Genomic DNA, 15589 nt, shown 5'->3' on the forward strand with positions numbered 1-15589 from the left:
TTATAGTTTCCAAGTCTTTAATTTTTTTCCTTTTAGATATTGGCAGCTTGAAGTTGAAAAATCATGTTTTATTACTTAAAAATCTTTGTGCATTAACATTAAGATATTATAATTAGTTTGCAACATAAATCCCCTAAAAGGGATATAATATACTGTTGCTAATGACTGTCTCCTTTTTATCCTTAAAAAAAAATTTTCACCCTACAGTTTCTGAAGGAACAATAAATACTTTGATTGGAAACCACAGTAGCCTGTTGCATGTTTATCAGGACGTGACACTGAAGTGGGCCTCTCAGCTTCCCCACGTGCCTGTCGCAGTGAGAGTGGGCTCTTTACGGTAAGTGGTTTAATTTGACTTTTTTAAAAAAAGAGAATCTTAGTCAAGGAATTATTCCAAAGTTTTATAAAACAATGGCAAGTGATTTTACTAAAAAATGAATTTTACTAAAAAAGTGACATTGTAGTGTGAGTGTCAACAATAGAAATATTTTAAAATATAAGTTTTATTGGAGAAGAAGGATATAAAAATTCTTAATTAGAACAATTAATCATTTTTATTTGGTATTTTAGTGACATATCCTTTGTAAATTAAAGCATTCAAGAAAATAGTTTGTTTGAGAGATTATTATTATTATTTTTAACCCTCACCAGAGGATATGTTTTTTTATTCATTTTAGAGAGAGGGGGGAAGAGAAAGATAAATAGATATATATATATATAGAGAGAGAGAGAGAGAAAGAGAGAGATGTGAGAGAGAAACGTCCATTGGTTGCCTCCCGTACTTGCCCCAACTGGGGATTGAACTCGCAACCTTTTGGTGTATGGGACAACGCTTCAATCAACTGAGCCACCCAGCCAGGGCTAGGCTAGATTATTATTAATAATTTCTTCAAGCATTTGATGGGTTTCATTTGGAGATCCCTTATTGTTAGACTGTGAGAATGTTATACTTCAAAACTTGTTTCCGACTATGTCCAATGGTGCAGAATCACTAATGATTGTGTTTAAGACAGTTTAGATTTTAAATAAGGCCACTTTGCATTTAAAGTGAAAGACAAAAATTTGTATTTGAATATTAAATTCACAAAATTTATGAAAAGTGAGAGAAAGGAGATACCTAAGTGTGTAATTTAAAAAAATTTTCAGTATAAAATGCAAGATCTCAGATTATGTTTGGGAATTGAAAATCTCGGTATATGTAGAGAAACACACTTTTTATAAACTGTCTTAGGTTCCCAAATCTACTCAGTTCTGCTTATTATATCATTTTATTGAACATTTAAAAACCATATGTAGAATTCATCAGTGACATCTACAGTATCTGATCAGTGTGACTAATCACCCCAAATTAAGAGGTTGAATGTCATGCATCACATCATGACACTTTGGCCAACAACAATAGCCCCATAAGACTATAATGGAGTTGAAAACTTTGTGTAGTTTAGTGACATTGTAGCTGTCATAACATTTAATGCAACATAGGCCACGTTGAGTGACTGACCTGGAAGGACAATATGAAGGCGGAAAATCAGTGATGGTTATTGCTTGCCAGTCAGGCATGTCCATTCCGCCATAGTAACGATCTTGAAGAATAAGAACAACATGACAGAAACTGTTAAAGGAATCTGCTTCATTGAAGACAACAAGGCTAACAAAAATTCAGGGAGGCTCTGTATTAGACAGAGAACCTTCTGATGCCCAGACACAGACATGTAGCCCTTTCAGCACCATGGTGATCATGGCCAAAGCAAAAAGATTGTTTGCGATGTTGAAAGAAAAGGCTGGACCTGATCACAGTGTCAAATTTAATGCTAGCTCTGGGTGGTTTAAATGATTCAAAAATCTTCATTCAAACTATGTATGGTATCAGATGGGTATTAGATTTATCAGGGGGATCACTTAGTAAGTTGTATAATGTCTAATCACTGGATTGTGTACCTGAAGCTAATATATATCACCTGGAAATGGAAAATAAAATATTGTTTTAAGTGAAAAATAAAAGTAAAAAAGGTTTGATAATTAAAAAAAAATCATAATCAATATATATAAAAAGCCAGCGACTAGGACACTGTAATGACCGGAGTGACTGGTCACTATGACGCCCACTGCGGCCAGCAAACCGCCCAGTGGGGGGGTGGGGCTGGCCGGCCAACCTCCTATGGCCCCTCCCCCCAGCTGGCCCTGCCCCTGATCGGCCTGTCCCACCCTGATGGGCCTGCAGCCCCTCCCCCGGCTGGTCCCGCCCCTGATCGCCCCCCCACCCCCACCCCAATAGGGGGCAGGACCAGCTGGCCAACCTCCTGAAGCCCCTCCCCCCACCCAGCCCCACCCCATATCAGCCCCCCCACCCCAGTCAGGGGCAGGGCTGGCTGACCAACTGCCTGCAGCACCCCCCACCCCCCTTGGCTGGCCCTGCCCCCAATGGGCCCCCACCACCCTGATTGGCCTGTGGCCCCTCCCCAAGTCAGCTCTGCTCCCAATCTCCCCCCCACTCCAATTAGGGGCAAGGCTGACTGGCCAACCTCCCACGGCTCCTCCCCTGGCCGCTGACCCCTGATCAGCCCCCCCAACCCTATTCGGGGGCAGGGCCCGTCGGCCAATTGCCCACAGCCCCTCCCCCCAGCCGGCCCGGCTCTGATTGGCCTGATTGGGGCAGGCTGGCCGGCCAACCTCCCACTGTCTCCTTCTCCTGACAGGCCCAGCCCTGATCCTCCCCGATTGGGTCTGGGCTGGCTGGACTCCGCCCGTGCACGAATTCATGCACTGGGCCTCTAGGTCATTGCATAATGTGAAAGTGAGTGGGAGTCTGCGAGTCCTGGGGTGAAAGCAACTGGAGAATTTTTGGAAACTCTCGATATGCTGATTGTGGAGGAAAATCACTTGCCAGAGCAAATATTTGATGTGGAGGAAACCTCCCTGTTCTGGAAAGGGATGCCTGAAAGGACTTTCATCTGCAAGGAGGCCAAGTCATGCCAGGTTTTAAGGCTTTTAAGGACAGTGGAACAGTCTTGCTTGGGGGCAATATTGCAGGCTATAAATTGAAACCCTTTGCCATTTGGCACAGTGAGATTCTCAGGGCCTTCAAACATATGAATAAATACCCCCTCCTCCCAGATACTACAGGTGCCATAGAAGTCATGGATGACGTAGCTCTTCTTCCAAGATGCCTTCTTGAGTTGCTTTGCCAGTGAAATTGAGAAGTGATGTTTGATAATGCTCCTGGATATCCTCTTTTTTTTTTTTTGATTTTCATCCCAATATCAAAATAATGTTTCTTTCTACAAACATCACTTCTTTGATCCATCCAATAAATCAAAGAGTTATATTAGCTTTTAAGGCCTACTACCTGGGGACTACCTTTGCCCAGGCTATTGCTACAACTGAGGAAGATGCTGAGAAAACACTGATGCAATTCTGGATGGATTACAGCATCCATGCCTGCATCAAGAACCTTGCGTGGGTGTGGGATGATGCCGCCAAGAAGTATATGAATAGCTTCTGGTAGGAGACACTCAAGAGGCTCGTCCATGACTGCAAAAGATTTGCCAAGGACGAGGAAGTTGCAAAAATCAACAAGGCTGTGGTTGAGATGGCAAATGACTTTAAACTGGGTGTGGATGAGAATGGCATTGAGGAGCTCCTTGATGTGGTTCCTGAGGAATTAACGAATGAGGCGTTGTTGGAACTGGAATGAGGAAGAGACCAAAAACAAAAAAAAAAAGGAAACTATAGGAGAAGAAAAGATCCTTCAAGAAAATTCACAGTGAAGGTTTTAACAGAAGTTATTGCAGACCTCACCAAGCTCCTTAAAAAGTTTAAAAACATGGGCTCAACACCAGAAGGTTTGCATTAATAGGGAGGAATGTTTGTGGTGCTTACAAGCAAATCTATGATGAGAAAAAGAAGCAAATTAAGCAAACCACCATGCACATATTCTGAAAAGACTGACACCTCAGGAGCCTCAGGAAAGGATGGCACCATGCGTGTTATTGCCCCTGCGGACCTTCCAGAGTGACCAGTTGTGGAGTGGAAGACAGTGGTGTTAATGATCTGGACCCTGTGTAGGCTTAGGCTAGTGTGTGTATTTGTGTCTTAGTTTTTATTTTTTCTATTTCTGTACTTTTATTTTTATTGATTTCAGTGAGGAAGGGAGAAGGAGAGAGAGATAGAAACATCAATGATGGGAGAGAATCATTGATTGGCTGCCTCCCACATGCCCCCTACAGGGGATCCAGCCTGCAACCTGGGCATGTGCCCTGACCAGGAATCCAACTGTGACCTCCTGGTTCATAAGCCGATGCTCAACCACTGAGCCACACCAGCTGGGCAAGGCTTCTGTTTTTCTGGGTGGTACAGGCTTGTAGCCTGAGAACAATAGGCTGGACAATGCAGCCTCGGTGAGTAGTGGGCTATACCATCTAGGTTTGGGTAGGTGCACTGTACTATATTCCCACAATGACGAAATTGCCCAATGACTCCGAATGTATTCCTGTCATTGAGCGATACATGACTGTATTATTTTTGAAGCTCAATTAAGGGCATTCATATGTTGCACTAACAGTTAATCTGAAATCTGAATATTGAAAAAAATGGAAACCTTAGAAAACAATGAATATTTTAAAAGAAGTTGCTTTCTCATCCTATCTAATAAAAGAGAAACATGGTAATTGGCGTACGACTGCTACCCTTCCCATTGGCTAATCAGCGAGATATGCAAATTAACTGCCAGCCAAGATGGCGGCCAGCAGCCAGGCAGCTTGAAACTAACATGAGGCTTGCTTGCTTCAGTGACCGAGGACTCCAACGTTCCCCCGCCTGCCTTGCAGGCCTCTGAGCTTGCAGTTTAAGAAACATTGTAACAAATATAGAAGCTAAACGAAACCCCAGAAACCTGCTTTCAGCGAGCCCAGGATCTCAGAGCTGGAGTTATACATTGTTTCAATTATAGAACACAAACAAACCAGATACCTTCTTTCAGCAGCAGAGGCCTCAGAGCTGGAGCCAGAGCTAAACCTGGCCCAGAATAAAAAGAAAAAAGAAAAAAAGGAGCAGTTGGGAGCTTCAGTCGGCCTGAAAACAGCCCTCAGCCCCTCACCCAGACTGGCCAGGCACCCCAGTGGGGACCCCCACCCTGAAGGGTATGTGACCAGCTGCAAACAGCCATCATCCCCTCATCCAGGCTGGCCAGGCACCCCAGTGGGGACCCCCACCCTGATCCAGGACACCCTTCAGGGCAAACCAGCCAGCCCCACCCGTGCACCAGGCCTCTATCCTATATAGTAAAAGGGTAATATGCCTCCCAGCACCAGGATCAGCAGAGCCGCGAGGCCTCCCAGCACCGGGATCAGCGGAGCCGAGAGGCCTCCTGGCACTGGGATCAGCGTGACAGGGGGCAGCGCCCAAACCCCCTGATCGCCCTGCGGCTCTGTGTGTGACAGGGTGTGGCGCCTCAACCCCCTGATTGGCCCTGCTCTGTGTGTGACAGGATGCGGCGCCTCAACCCCCTGATCGGCCCTGCTCTGTGTGTGACAGGGTGCGGCGCCCCGCCCCCCCCCACAGGCCCTGCTCTGTGTGTGATGGAGTAGAGCCATAACCTCCCCATCGGCCCTGCCCTGAGTGTGACAGTGGTGGCGCCCCAACCCCCTGATCCGCCCTGCCCTGAGTGTGACAGGGGGCGGTGCCCCAACTCCCCTATCGGCCCTACTCTGTGAGTGACAGTGGGGAGCTCCTCAACCCCCTGATCGGCCCTGCTCTGTGCATGACAGGGGGGAGCTCCCCAACCCCCTGATTGACCCTGCTCTGTGCGTGACAGGGTACAGAGTCCCAAGCCCCCTGATGGGCCCTGCTCTGTGTGTGACAGGGGGCAGCGCCCCAACCCCCTGATTGGCCCTGCTCTGTGCATGACAGGGTACGGAGCCCCAACCTCCCTGATGGGCCCTGCTCTGTGCATGACAGGGGGTGGCGCCACAACCTCCCCATCAACCCTGCCTTGAGTGTGACAGGGGGCGGTGCCCCAACCCCCCAATCGGCCCTACCCTGAGCGTGACTGAGGGTGGCATCGCAACCTCCCAATCTGACCTGCTCTGTGCATGACAGGGGAAGGCTCCCCAACTCCCCAATCGGCCCTGCTCTGAGCCTGACCAGAGGCTGCACCTAGGGATTGGGCCTGCCCGCTGCCACCTGGGAGCAGGCCTAAGCCAGCAGGTCGTTATCTCCCGAGGGGTCCCAGACTGCGAGAGGGCACAGGCCAGGCTGAGGGACCCCCCTCCCCCCCTGAGTGCACAAATTTTTGTGCACCAGGCCTCTAGTCTATATAATAAAAGCCTGTGCAACCATTAAGGTGGAACGACCAGAACAACCAGTCACTATGATGTGCACTGACCACCAGGGGGCAGACACTCAATGCAGGAGCTGCCCCCTGGTGGGAGCGCCGCTCAGCCAGAAGCCTGGCTCACAGCTGGCGAGCACAGCAGTGGTGGTGGAAGCGAGACAAGTGGTAAGGAGCAGTGAACAGGCGGGTGGTAAGGAGCGAGGGGTCCTGGACTGCGAGAGGGCGCAGGCCTGGCCGAGGGACCCCCTCCTCCAGTGCACATATTTTGTGCACCTGGCCTCTAGTGTTTTATAATTGCTAGGCAGTTAACACAAATTATAGTTATTTTGTATCTGAAAAATTTAAAAGAAAAATTTAAAAGTTTGAGATTGGCTTTTGCAGTGTCCAGACATTTTACATTGGATTTACTTAGAAGGATTTAGAACAGGAAAAACATCTTGCCAGCAGGACCATGCCAAGTATTTCTCTTCTGGGAGAGTAATTCTCGCAGTGGTACATATATTCATCCAAGAGTTGTTCTCTCTGGCCCCCGAGTGACAGCTCAGGTGCAGGAAGACAGATCCATGCTGGTGGGTATGGTTTATCGTCTCCATGCCCCACAGGAGCCAATATCTTCAAATCCTAAAAAGCCATTGTGGTTTTTGCATGTTTGTGGAGCATGGGAGAGGGATGTAGAGAAAGACTCTACTGAGAGCATTTAGTTGAAATACTTATTCACACATATATTATTTACAAGGAACGTGCCTGTGTCAAGAGTCACGTACTCAGAAGCTGAAAGATATGGCTTCTCAGAATATATTAATGGTTAATTTATAGTTTCTGGTCCAGATGCAACTTACGAGTCAAGGGTCCAATAGTAATGGAAATTATTATGATTAAAAAAAGAAATTTTCATACAGTGTGCATCAAGATGCTTATATTAAAAAATAGCCTGTTACATCTAAGCGTTTTCAGTATTATAATTTTAAATAATTAAGTGTAATTATTGCCATTAATGATTTCCACAGTTAATATATAGCAATAACTCATTGGGAGATATTTCTTATTTTTATATACATTAACATGAAAACTATAAGGATTAGACCGTTTGAAGGAATTTCATTGTAATTTTTTGAAAAATTAAAAAAGTGATTACTACTGATTTAGTTATAGCGTATTTATATTTAGAAGTTATTATCTGAAATTAGAAACGCTGAAATAATTTCGCTCCTGCTTTTGATTATCTTTAGAGCTAAACTATTTTTTGGTAGAAGCTTCCTTGGCTGAATGTGTTTATTTGTAAAGGAAATTGCTGCTATTTTAATATGTTTCTTTTTAGTGAATAAGAAATATTGGATTTGGATCAAGTGGATGCAATTATACTTAATAACAGCATTTTGCTCAGAAACTAAGATGCTTTATTTCCTCCCACTCCCACCTACTTGGCAGTCCTAGTCCTCTCCACCTTGTTTATTATAAACCAATTCTAAATCTGTCTGCGTTGCCTTCTTTCTCTTTGGGGTAAACGGCATTCTTGATTAGATAGAGTTCTTTGAGTTTAGTTATTTTAATTTTTGTGGATTAGACGATGGGAACGTGAAGCAAGCATACAGTTTACAGAATCAGAAGAGCCCGACTGGGATATGCTCTTTAAATCCTTCGCTGTTCTTGTTTTCCATTTATATTGAAGCCTGGCCAAGTGTCTTACCTCTGCTGTGGTTAGTTTCCCAAACAGCAAATAAAGATCATCATTTATCAGTGACGTTATTCTCTCTGGAGACATGACATACACCTAAAGTGGAGGTGTATCTGAGTGAACATTCAGTGAGGGTAACCTTTCCAAGCTTTAGCTGGCAGCCTTGGCCATTGTGCTTTAAAGTCTTGTAGCTCATTTTATAGTATAAACAATTTGGTCTGGTACTTCGGTATTTTACTTCCCTGGCTATATCCACAAGGGTGACTTATGTCGGTGTTCACCAGTATATTTTTTTAGCCTTCGTTGATACAGTATTCTTGACCAGAACGGTTTTCCCATTTCTTCTCTGGATTTTCAAATTCCTTCTGTCTTCAAGTCCTAACTCAAGTCATATCAATAAGCCTCCCCTATCTACCCTGGCTCCTCTGAAGGTCTGTGATATTTATACTGTGTTGGTGACTGCTGTCTGATTTTCCTGATTTCCCAACTCGATCATATGCTCCTCGATGTAGGGACCTTGTCTCCTTTTTCACGCCACTGAATCACAGTCAGAAAGCTGAACATCCGGCATATGCTTGCTACTTACGTAGAAGTCACTGTGGTGTGTGTGTCAGCGGGAGGGTGGCTGGGAAGACCTTATTGGAGCTTTAAGTTGAAGAACTTTTTTACAGATGAAAAATTGAGACTCATCGATGGAAGGATATTATTTCTTTGAGAACAAATAAATTTATTAGGATAGTTTTCTTTTTTCAGCTTAACTTTTGCTATTAATTGTCATTCTTTTTGTACTTTGTAGAAATATATATATATATATATATATATAGAGAGAGAGAGAGAGAGAGAGAGAGAAATATCAATGAGAGAGACATTATCAATTGGCTGCCTCCTGCACACCTCCTATTGGGGATTGAGCCCGCAACCTGGGAATGTGCCCTGACCAGGAATTGAACCCAGAACCTCTTGGTCCATGGGACGATGCTCAATCCACTGAGCGACACCAGCTGGGCCTACCTTTTAATTCCTAAAAATAATTTCTGTTCAAGCTAGAGGTTGAGCAATATAGTGCCTTTGGTATTTTTTTTTTGGAAAAAATTTAAAATCAAGTGTTAACCATTTTAGAAGATATGATCATCGAATGGTTGCTGAGCTCTTGATTTTACACAGAAAATATTAGTCTTTAGTAATTGGATATTCCGCTGTCCTCCCTGCCTACTTAATATTTGGTTTTATTTTGTACAGTGTTTATTATAGCTGAATTCTAGCTAAGTGAAAGAATTTGCATACCTTCATGAAATTTGGCATAGTGGGTTTTGACATTAGTATGATTGTTTTCCTAACTTTCCTTTTTCCCTATTATAGTGTAGTATTTATATTCTTTCTGTGATTCTTTAGAACTTTTGTTTTTGGTTATAAGTGATGCTTTTGGCATTGTAATTAAATGAAGTTTAATTTAGCTCATTTTAAGGTGTTTAAGCTTATAGAGTTTCAGGGTTTTCACCATTATTTTTTCCTGAGAAGTCCAGTTCCTTCCCCCATTTTTTATTTGTTTGTTTGTTTTGTTTTCTTTTGTCCTTTCATTCTATTTGGGAAGTAAAAAATGTATATATTTTTTCTGTATGAATAGGGATAAATTCATTTTAAAGAAACCCACTATAACTTAAGTGGCATAAGCATATAATTGGGATTTTAACTAGAAATGTTACATAGGGCAAGAGAGCCCCTGTCAGAAAAGGGGGGCTGCAGTTTGGGGCCTGGTGGGCCTGATAATGCAACCCAATAGAGTATAACTCAATATAAAGAGTTGTAGCCTGGCTCGTGTTGCTCAGTGGTTGTGCGTCGACTTATGAACCAGGAGGTCACGGTTCGATTCCTGGTCAGGGCACGTATCTGAGTTACAGGCTCGATCCTCAGTGAGAGGCATATAGAAGGCAGCTGATCAATGATTCTCTCTCTCATCATTAATGTTTCTATCCCTTTCTCCCTCACCCTTCCTCTCTAAAATCAATAAAAATATATTAAGATAAAGAGTTGTAGGGGGAGGGAGAATAGAATTGATCATATTTGGCTTATTTTTTTCTTTCATTTATTATTAACTCAGTAACCATGATTTGGACAAATGGTTTATGTCAATTCTGTCGAAGCATTTTGGGGGTAGAATGAGTGGTATTATTTTTGATGGCCATCCTTACCTGCATGCACATACTTCTATTGTGAGGTCAAGGTCTTTAATAAAGCAATCTCTAGATTGCATATTGATTGAATTTTCTATTGATTGAGCAAGAATTGTGCTTGCAGTGTCCTTACCGCCACATGGCTAAGCCAGTCTGTTATTTGGTAAGCTACTTTTACACACTTCCTTATTGCTACTTGGGTAGTTTTATTCACATGAAAGAGACTTGCTGTAATCTTATAAATAAATCAAGAAACCGTATCTTTATTGGTATTTGTCAGTTGGAATTATAACCCTCAGAAAAACTCCCCTTATGAAAGTTAGAGATCTGCTTGGTCTCATGCTTTTATTGTCATCTTCTTTTTTATGCAATAATGTAAAACACAGCGTCTTCCACTCTCATGAAAAATTTATTAGTAATTACAGTTCCAGATTGTTTGACTTTGTACCAGTCCATAGTAAATCTGTTTAATTTGCCTGCCAGAGGTTTTAGAAATACTGTATAGCCAAGGATGAGGAGTTGCACTTGAATGCTAGTTGGGTTTATACTTTTCTGTTTTATAAATTAAATGTCTTAATGGTAGAATTCTTATTACCATGTATTTCCATTGAAACATTTCTTTAGACATATTGTCACTGAGGCTGTGAGCTTCTCTTAAAAAATGAAGTTCTCAGTCTAAACGGAAAAGTGCCTTTGTGTTTTGAAAAAACACAAAGAGGCATAAAAAAACAAAAAGAGGCAGAAACCTGTGTACTTTGTTTTGAATCTCTAGCCATTAACTGGTATGGGAGTTAATTTGATAGTAAACATGGGGTGGGGATACAGACGCAGGGTCAGTTGTTGAATAGAAATGCATCCAGCAGGAAAGGTCTTACCTTTCAGTAGTAAGCACATCCCTCCTGGCCCCCGTGAGGTCCAGAGGCCATTTGTGCCACTTGGCGACTTGCTTTCATCTTTCTTGGAAACACATGCCATGGTACCTCTTTTCCCACACTTCACATACCCTGATTTCAAAGACAGAATGAGGTTTTTTTTTTTTGTTTTTTTTTTTAATATATCAATGTTCTAGAGCTGCGGTTGGCAAACCGCAGCTTGCTAGCCACATGTGGCTCTTTGGCTCCTTGAGTGTGGCTCTTCCACAAAATACCAAGTGCGGGCACGCACGTACAGTGCGATTGAAACTTCTTGGCCCATGCACAGAAGTCGGCATTTTGTGGAAGAACCACACTCAAGGGGCCAAAGAGATGCATGTGGCTCGCGAGCCCCAGTTTGCCGACCACTGTTCTAGAGGAAAAAGCTTACATTTTCTAAATTGTTACTTACTGAGAATATAAACATGAAACGGAGTGATTTTTTGGCAGCATGAGTTTTACATGCTGCTAAGAACTTTGGAGCTTTACGTGGACTTAGTTGCTTTACTCTCCTCACCAGTAGGGGCCTATATTTTAGAACTAGCTTTGGAGTGCAATCTGGGTTATTGTCGAAATAAAAAAGAATATTTGTAAATGTGTAAATCTTACTGTGGGCTAAAGTTGGGTGACTTAAAATTAGAATCAATTGTTGCCTGGAAGGAATGCCAGCACCACAGTCTTATTGCCTGCTGGGCACTGGCATCGCTGCGCCATTGGAGCCTTAAATTCTAATAAGAATTGCATCATTACCCTATTCAAAACTTGTGAAGGGTTTAAGTATTTGGTTTAATGGAAACAGTCACTAACACCCTACATCAAGCATGTCAAACTCGCGGCTGGTGGGCCGCATGCTGCCGGCCGCAAGTTTGACATGCTTGCCTTACATTTTTAAAAAACAGATCTAGGAGAATGATGGTACATTTCTTCATTTTAAGAGAAGAGAATATTAATTAGAATTACTAAAAACGGTTGCAAATATAATATAGTTAATATCATGTCACCATTTAACTCCTCTTTGTAACTTTAACTTGAAATTTGGAAGTAAGTCAAGTCTCACCTGGTAAAATAGGGCTTTAACTCTCAATGATTTGACCACTGTGATTCACAGAACCTGCCACTGAACAGATGGGAGGGTCCTGTGGACTCTGAAATGGGGATCTATATTCAGTGGTGTCCTGCCTGTAGGTAAGGAAAATCTACTGACTTGTGTTCACTGAACTACAGTGCACTGTGAAATTAAGTGTAAAATAAAAAGTTATTACTTGCTTTTTAAAAATGTATTAAATGTTTTTTATTTATTTTTTTAGAGAGAGGAAGGGACAGAGAGAGAGAGAGAAACATCAGTGAGAGAGGAGCATCATTGATTGGCTGCCTCCTGCATGTAGCCCCACTGGGGATTGAGCCCACAACCTGGGCATGTGCCCTGACTGGGAATCGAACCAGCAACCTCCTGGTTCCTGGGTCGATACTTAACCACTGAGCCATACTGGTGGGGTATTACCTGCTTTTTTGATGTGTTAAAAAAAGAGAGGCAGATACCCATATACTTCATTTTGAGTGGACAATTTTTAAAAACCACAGAGAAAAACTAATTCAATGTTAAAATGTTTTTGTTTTAATTAAGGGATGACAGAATGCCATTATTAAACATTAATTCATTAACATAGAACTTATATTATAATTAGAAATTGTATTCAGTGAAATTGTATATCTGAAATCTATATGATTTTGTTAACCAATGTCATCCCAATACATCCCTTAATTAGTTAGTGTCTAAAATCTGGTCTTTTAATAAAAGTTGAATAAAGTTTTGTTAAAATTAGAATAAATCTTGTACAGGTTACTTAAGGGCTATAGTTTAGAAATACTTTAGAAAAATCAAGCAATAAATGTTATGTGTTGTGCTTAGGGAGACGGTTGTCATCTTTCTCATATTATTTCCCCCCAATACATATCTTTCTTCTAGCTTATGCATATTTCATGAAAGTTCATATTCATTTTGAAAAAGTCTTTCAAGAGTATGTCACATTTGAGATCAGGAAATCCAGTTGTGACCAGATGTAGTACTTTATCCTTAGGGATATGAAAAATAAATTAATACAGTACCTTGAATTTTGATAAACCTCATCTTAAAATATTTTTATTGATTTTAGAGAGGAAGGGAGAAGGGAGAGAGAGATAGAAACATTAATGATGAGAGAATCATTGATTGGCTGCCTCCTGCACACCCCCTACTGGGGTCCAAGCCTGCAACCTGGGCATGTGCCCTTGACCAGAATCGAACCCGGGACCCTTCAGTCTGAAGGCCGAAGCTCCCCACTGAGCCAAACCAGCTAGGGCAGTAAACCTCAATTTTAAGCTGTTTGAACCTTCCAGGTGATATTCAGATGTAGTGAAGTCGCTGGTCCCTAGAAGCACAGCGAGATCTACGATATTTGGCTTCTTAAAGACAAACTCAACTGAATAGCAATGCTAAATGAGGTTCATTCAGAAAGCCATACAGCATATGAACAAGACATTTGTCCCCAAGTGTGAATTCTAATAGGTCTCAGCTCTCCAGTCTAGGCTTTCTGTGGCCAGGATTGGAGTCCTATGATGTGTCTTTAAGGCCACACTAGTTTCGAGCCAGGGAGACTACCTTCTCCAGCTGAGGTGTTCTCCAGGGAACTGACTTATATTATAGAATGGGCATTTCTGCAGCGGCCGCCAACCGGTGGTCCGTGAGGTCCGAAAGGTTGGCGACTGCTATCTCAGAGAGTAGATTGGTGGTTACTGGGGGCTGGTGGCTGGGGCGATGGAGAGATGCTGATCCAAGGGTACAAGCTCTCAGTTATAAGGTGAATAGGCTCTGGGGATGTAATGAACAGCACGATGACTGTAGTTAATAATAAGTTTGAACTTGAATTTGCTAAGATCTTAAGCATTCTCCACAAAAGAAAAGCAAATGACAACCACGTGATGTGATGGATGTGTTAAGTAATCTGATTGTGATTGTCATTTCACAAAGTGTATGTATCTGCAGTCACATGAACCATACCTCAGTAAAGCTGAAAAAAAGTGGCATTTCTTATTTTAAAAAAGGAACCACCCTTTTTCAGTTCCTTTCTGCTTGGCAGTGAGTTGGTATTCAACGAGTGGTGGTTGAATGACTGACTAAAGTGATTTCTGAAGGAATGTTCTGAAAACAGATGGCGGTCAGAAGAAGGGTCAGAGGCATACTGCTTCAGAGCCTGAACGCGCTGCCTGTGGAACATGGAAAGGGCATTATTTAGTTGGACTGTGATGCATTTGTTATAGGACTAGGTTAAAACTGTGGCCTCAAGCAAGGGTTTTCAATTTTGTGGGAATTTAATTTAGTCTCGTTAATCCTGTCTTCTCTTCTATGGATGATGGGGATTTGTTTGTGGAACACTTGTTTTTTCAGGTCAGACATTTTATTCACCTTTTTAATTCGCTCCGACCTGGATGAATACCTCATGACGAGTCTTAGATCCATCACCATAAAGGGCATGATTGCAATTTGAATTTCTCGTATGCTTAATTATTTACTATGCTAATGAGCATGCCTGTACTATTACTTTAGATTGTAGAAAAGAAATTTGAAAAGGATTATGTTTTTATTGGCACTGACTTTTGTGTTAGCGGTCATGAGTTCAAGTATTTTATGTACAAAATGTCTTGTACTACTTTATAGAAAGCTTATTTGATTATCTTGTAATGGACTTTGTCAATATTTCTTTTATATAATTGGCAAGAAGATATTTTATAGTCTTATCAAACTTTTAACCATATACTTTAGCATTGACCACATGAACTGTAATATTATAAGGAAACTAAATAGGGGTTTTCGCAAGAAGAATTGATAATTAGAAGCACACAATACTTGAATGCTCTTTGGGAAAAACACAAGACCTTTTTCCTTTTTTTAAAAATATATTTTTATTGGTTACAGAGAGGAAGGGAGAGGGAGAGAGAGAGAGAAAAACATCAACGATGAGAGAGAATCATCGATTGACTGCCTCCTGCGTGCCCAGTACTGGGGATTGAGCCCGCATCCCGGGCATGTGCCCTGAGTAGGAATTGAACCAGTGACACTCATGGGTCAATACTCAACTACTGAACCATACCAGCAGGGCAACACCGGACTTTTTAATGATGAAGTAGACAAGTAGAGGAGTCATAGGCAAAAGAGTAACTGCTCACAAGAGAGGGGATGAGTCAATATACCTCAGAGTACATATAGATTTCTACCTGGGTATTGAACAAGTTCATACCTTATAATGGAAACTTCTGTTGTTTCCATTGAAATACTGTTTCCTGAGGTCACATAATATTATCTAGGAAACAGCGAAAGTAAAGAAAATTTATAATAAAATTAAGTATAGTTTTGGCTAGGTAGGATTTAGTGGAGTGCATTGTCTGTCATTTCTCTTTGTATTGTCTATGGTTTTGTGCCTTTTCTGTGTATCTAAATAACATTGTGTCCTGTTTAATTAACAGA

At 42.0% G+C, this 15589-nt stretch overlaps 1 protein-coding gene across 1 annotated transcript in view; it reads left to right on the plus strand.

Moving 5' to 3' along the window:
* The window catches only part of BBS9 (Bardet-Biedl syndrome 9), a 325628-nt gene that overhangs the window by 87471 nt on the left and 222568 nt on the right, over positions 1-15589 (plus strand). The window contains exon 9 of the mRNA XM_081102088.1: positions 208-337. Within this exon, the coding sequence (XP_080958214.1) occupies positions 208-337 (130 nt within the window). The remainder of the gene's footprint in view (positions 1-207; positions 338-15589) is intronic.

This window comes from Myotis nattereri (genome assembly GCF_964212035.1).
Source record: "Myotis nattereri genome assembly, chromosome: 11".
Taxonomy (NCBI): domain Eukaryota; kingdom Metazoa; phylum Chordata; class Mammalia; order Chiroptera; family Vespertilionidae; genus Myotis; species Myotis nattereri.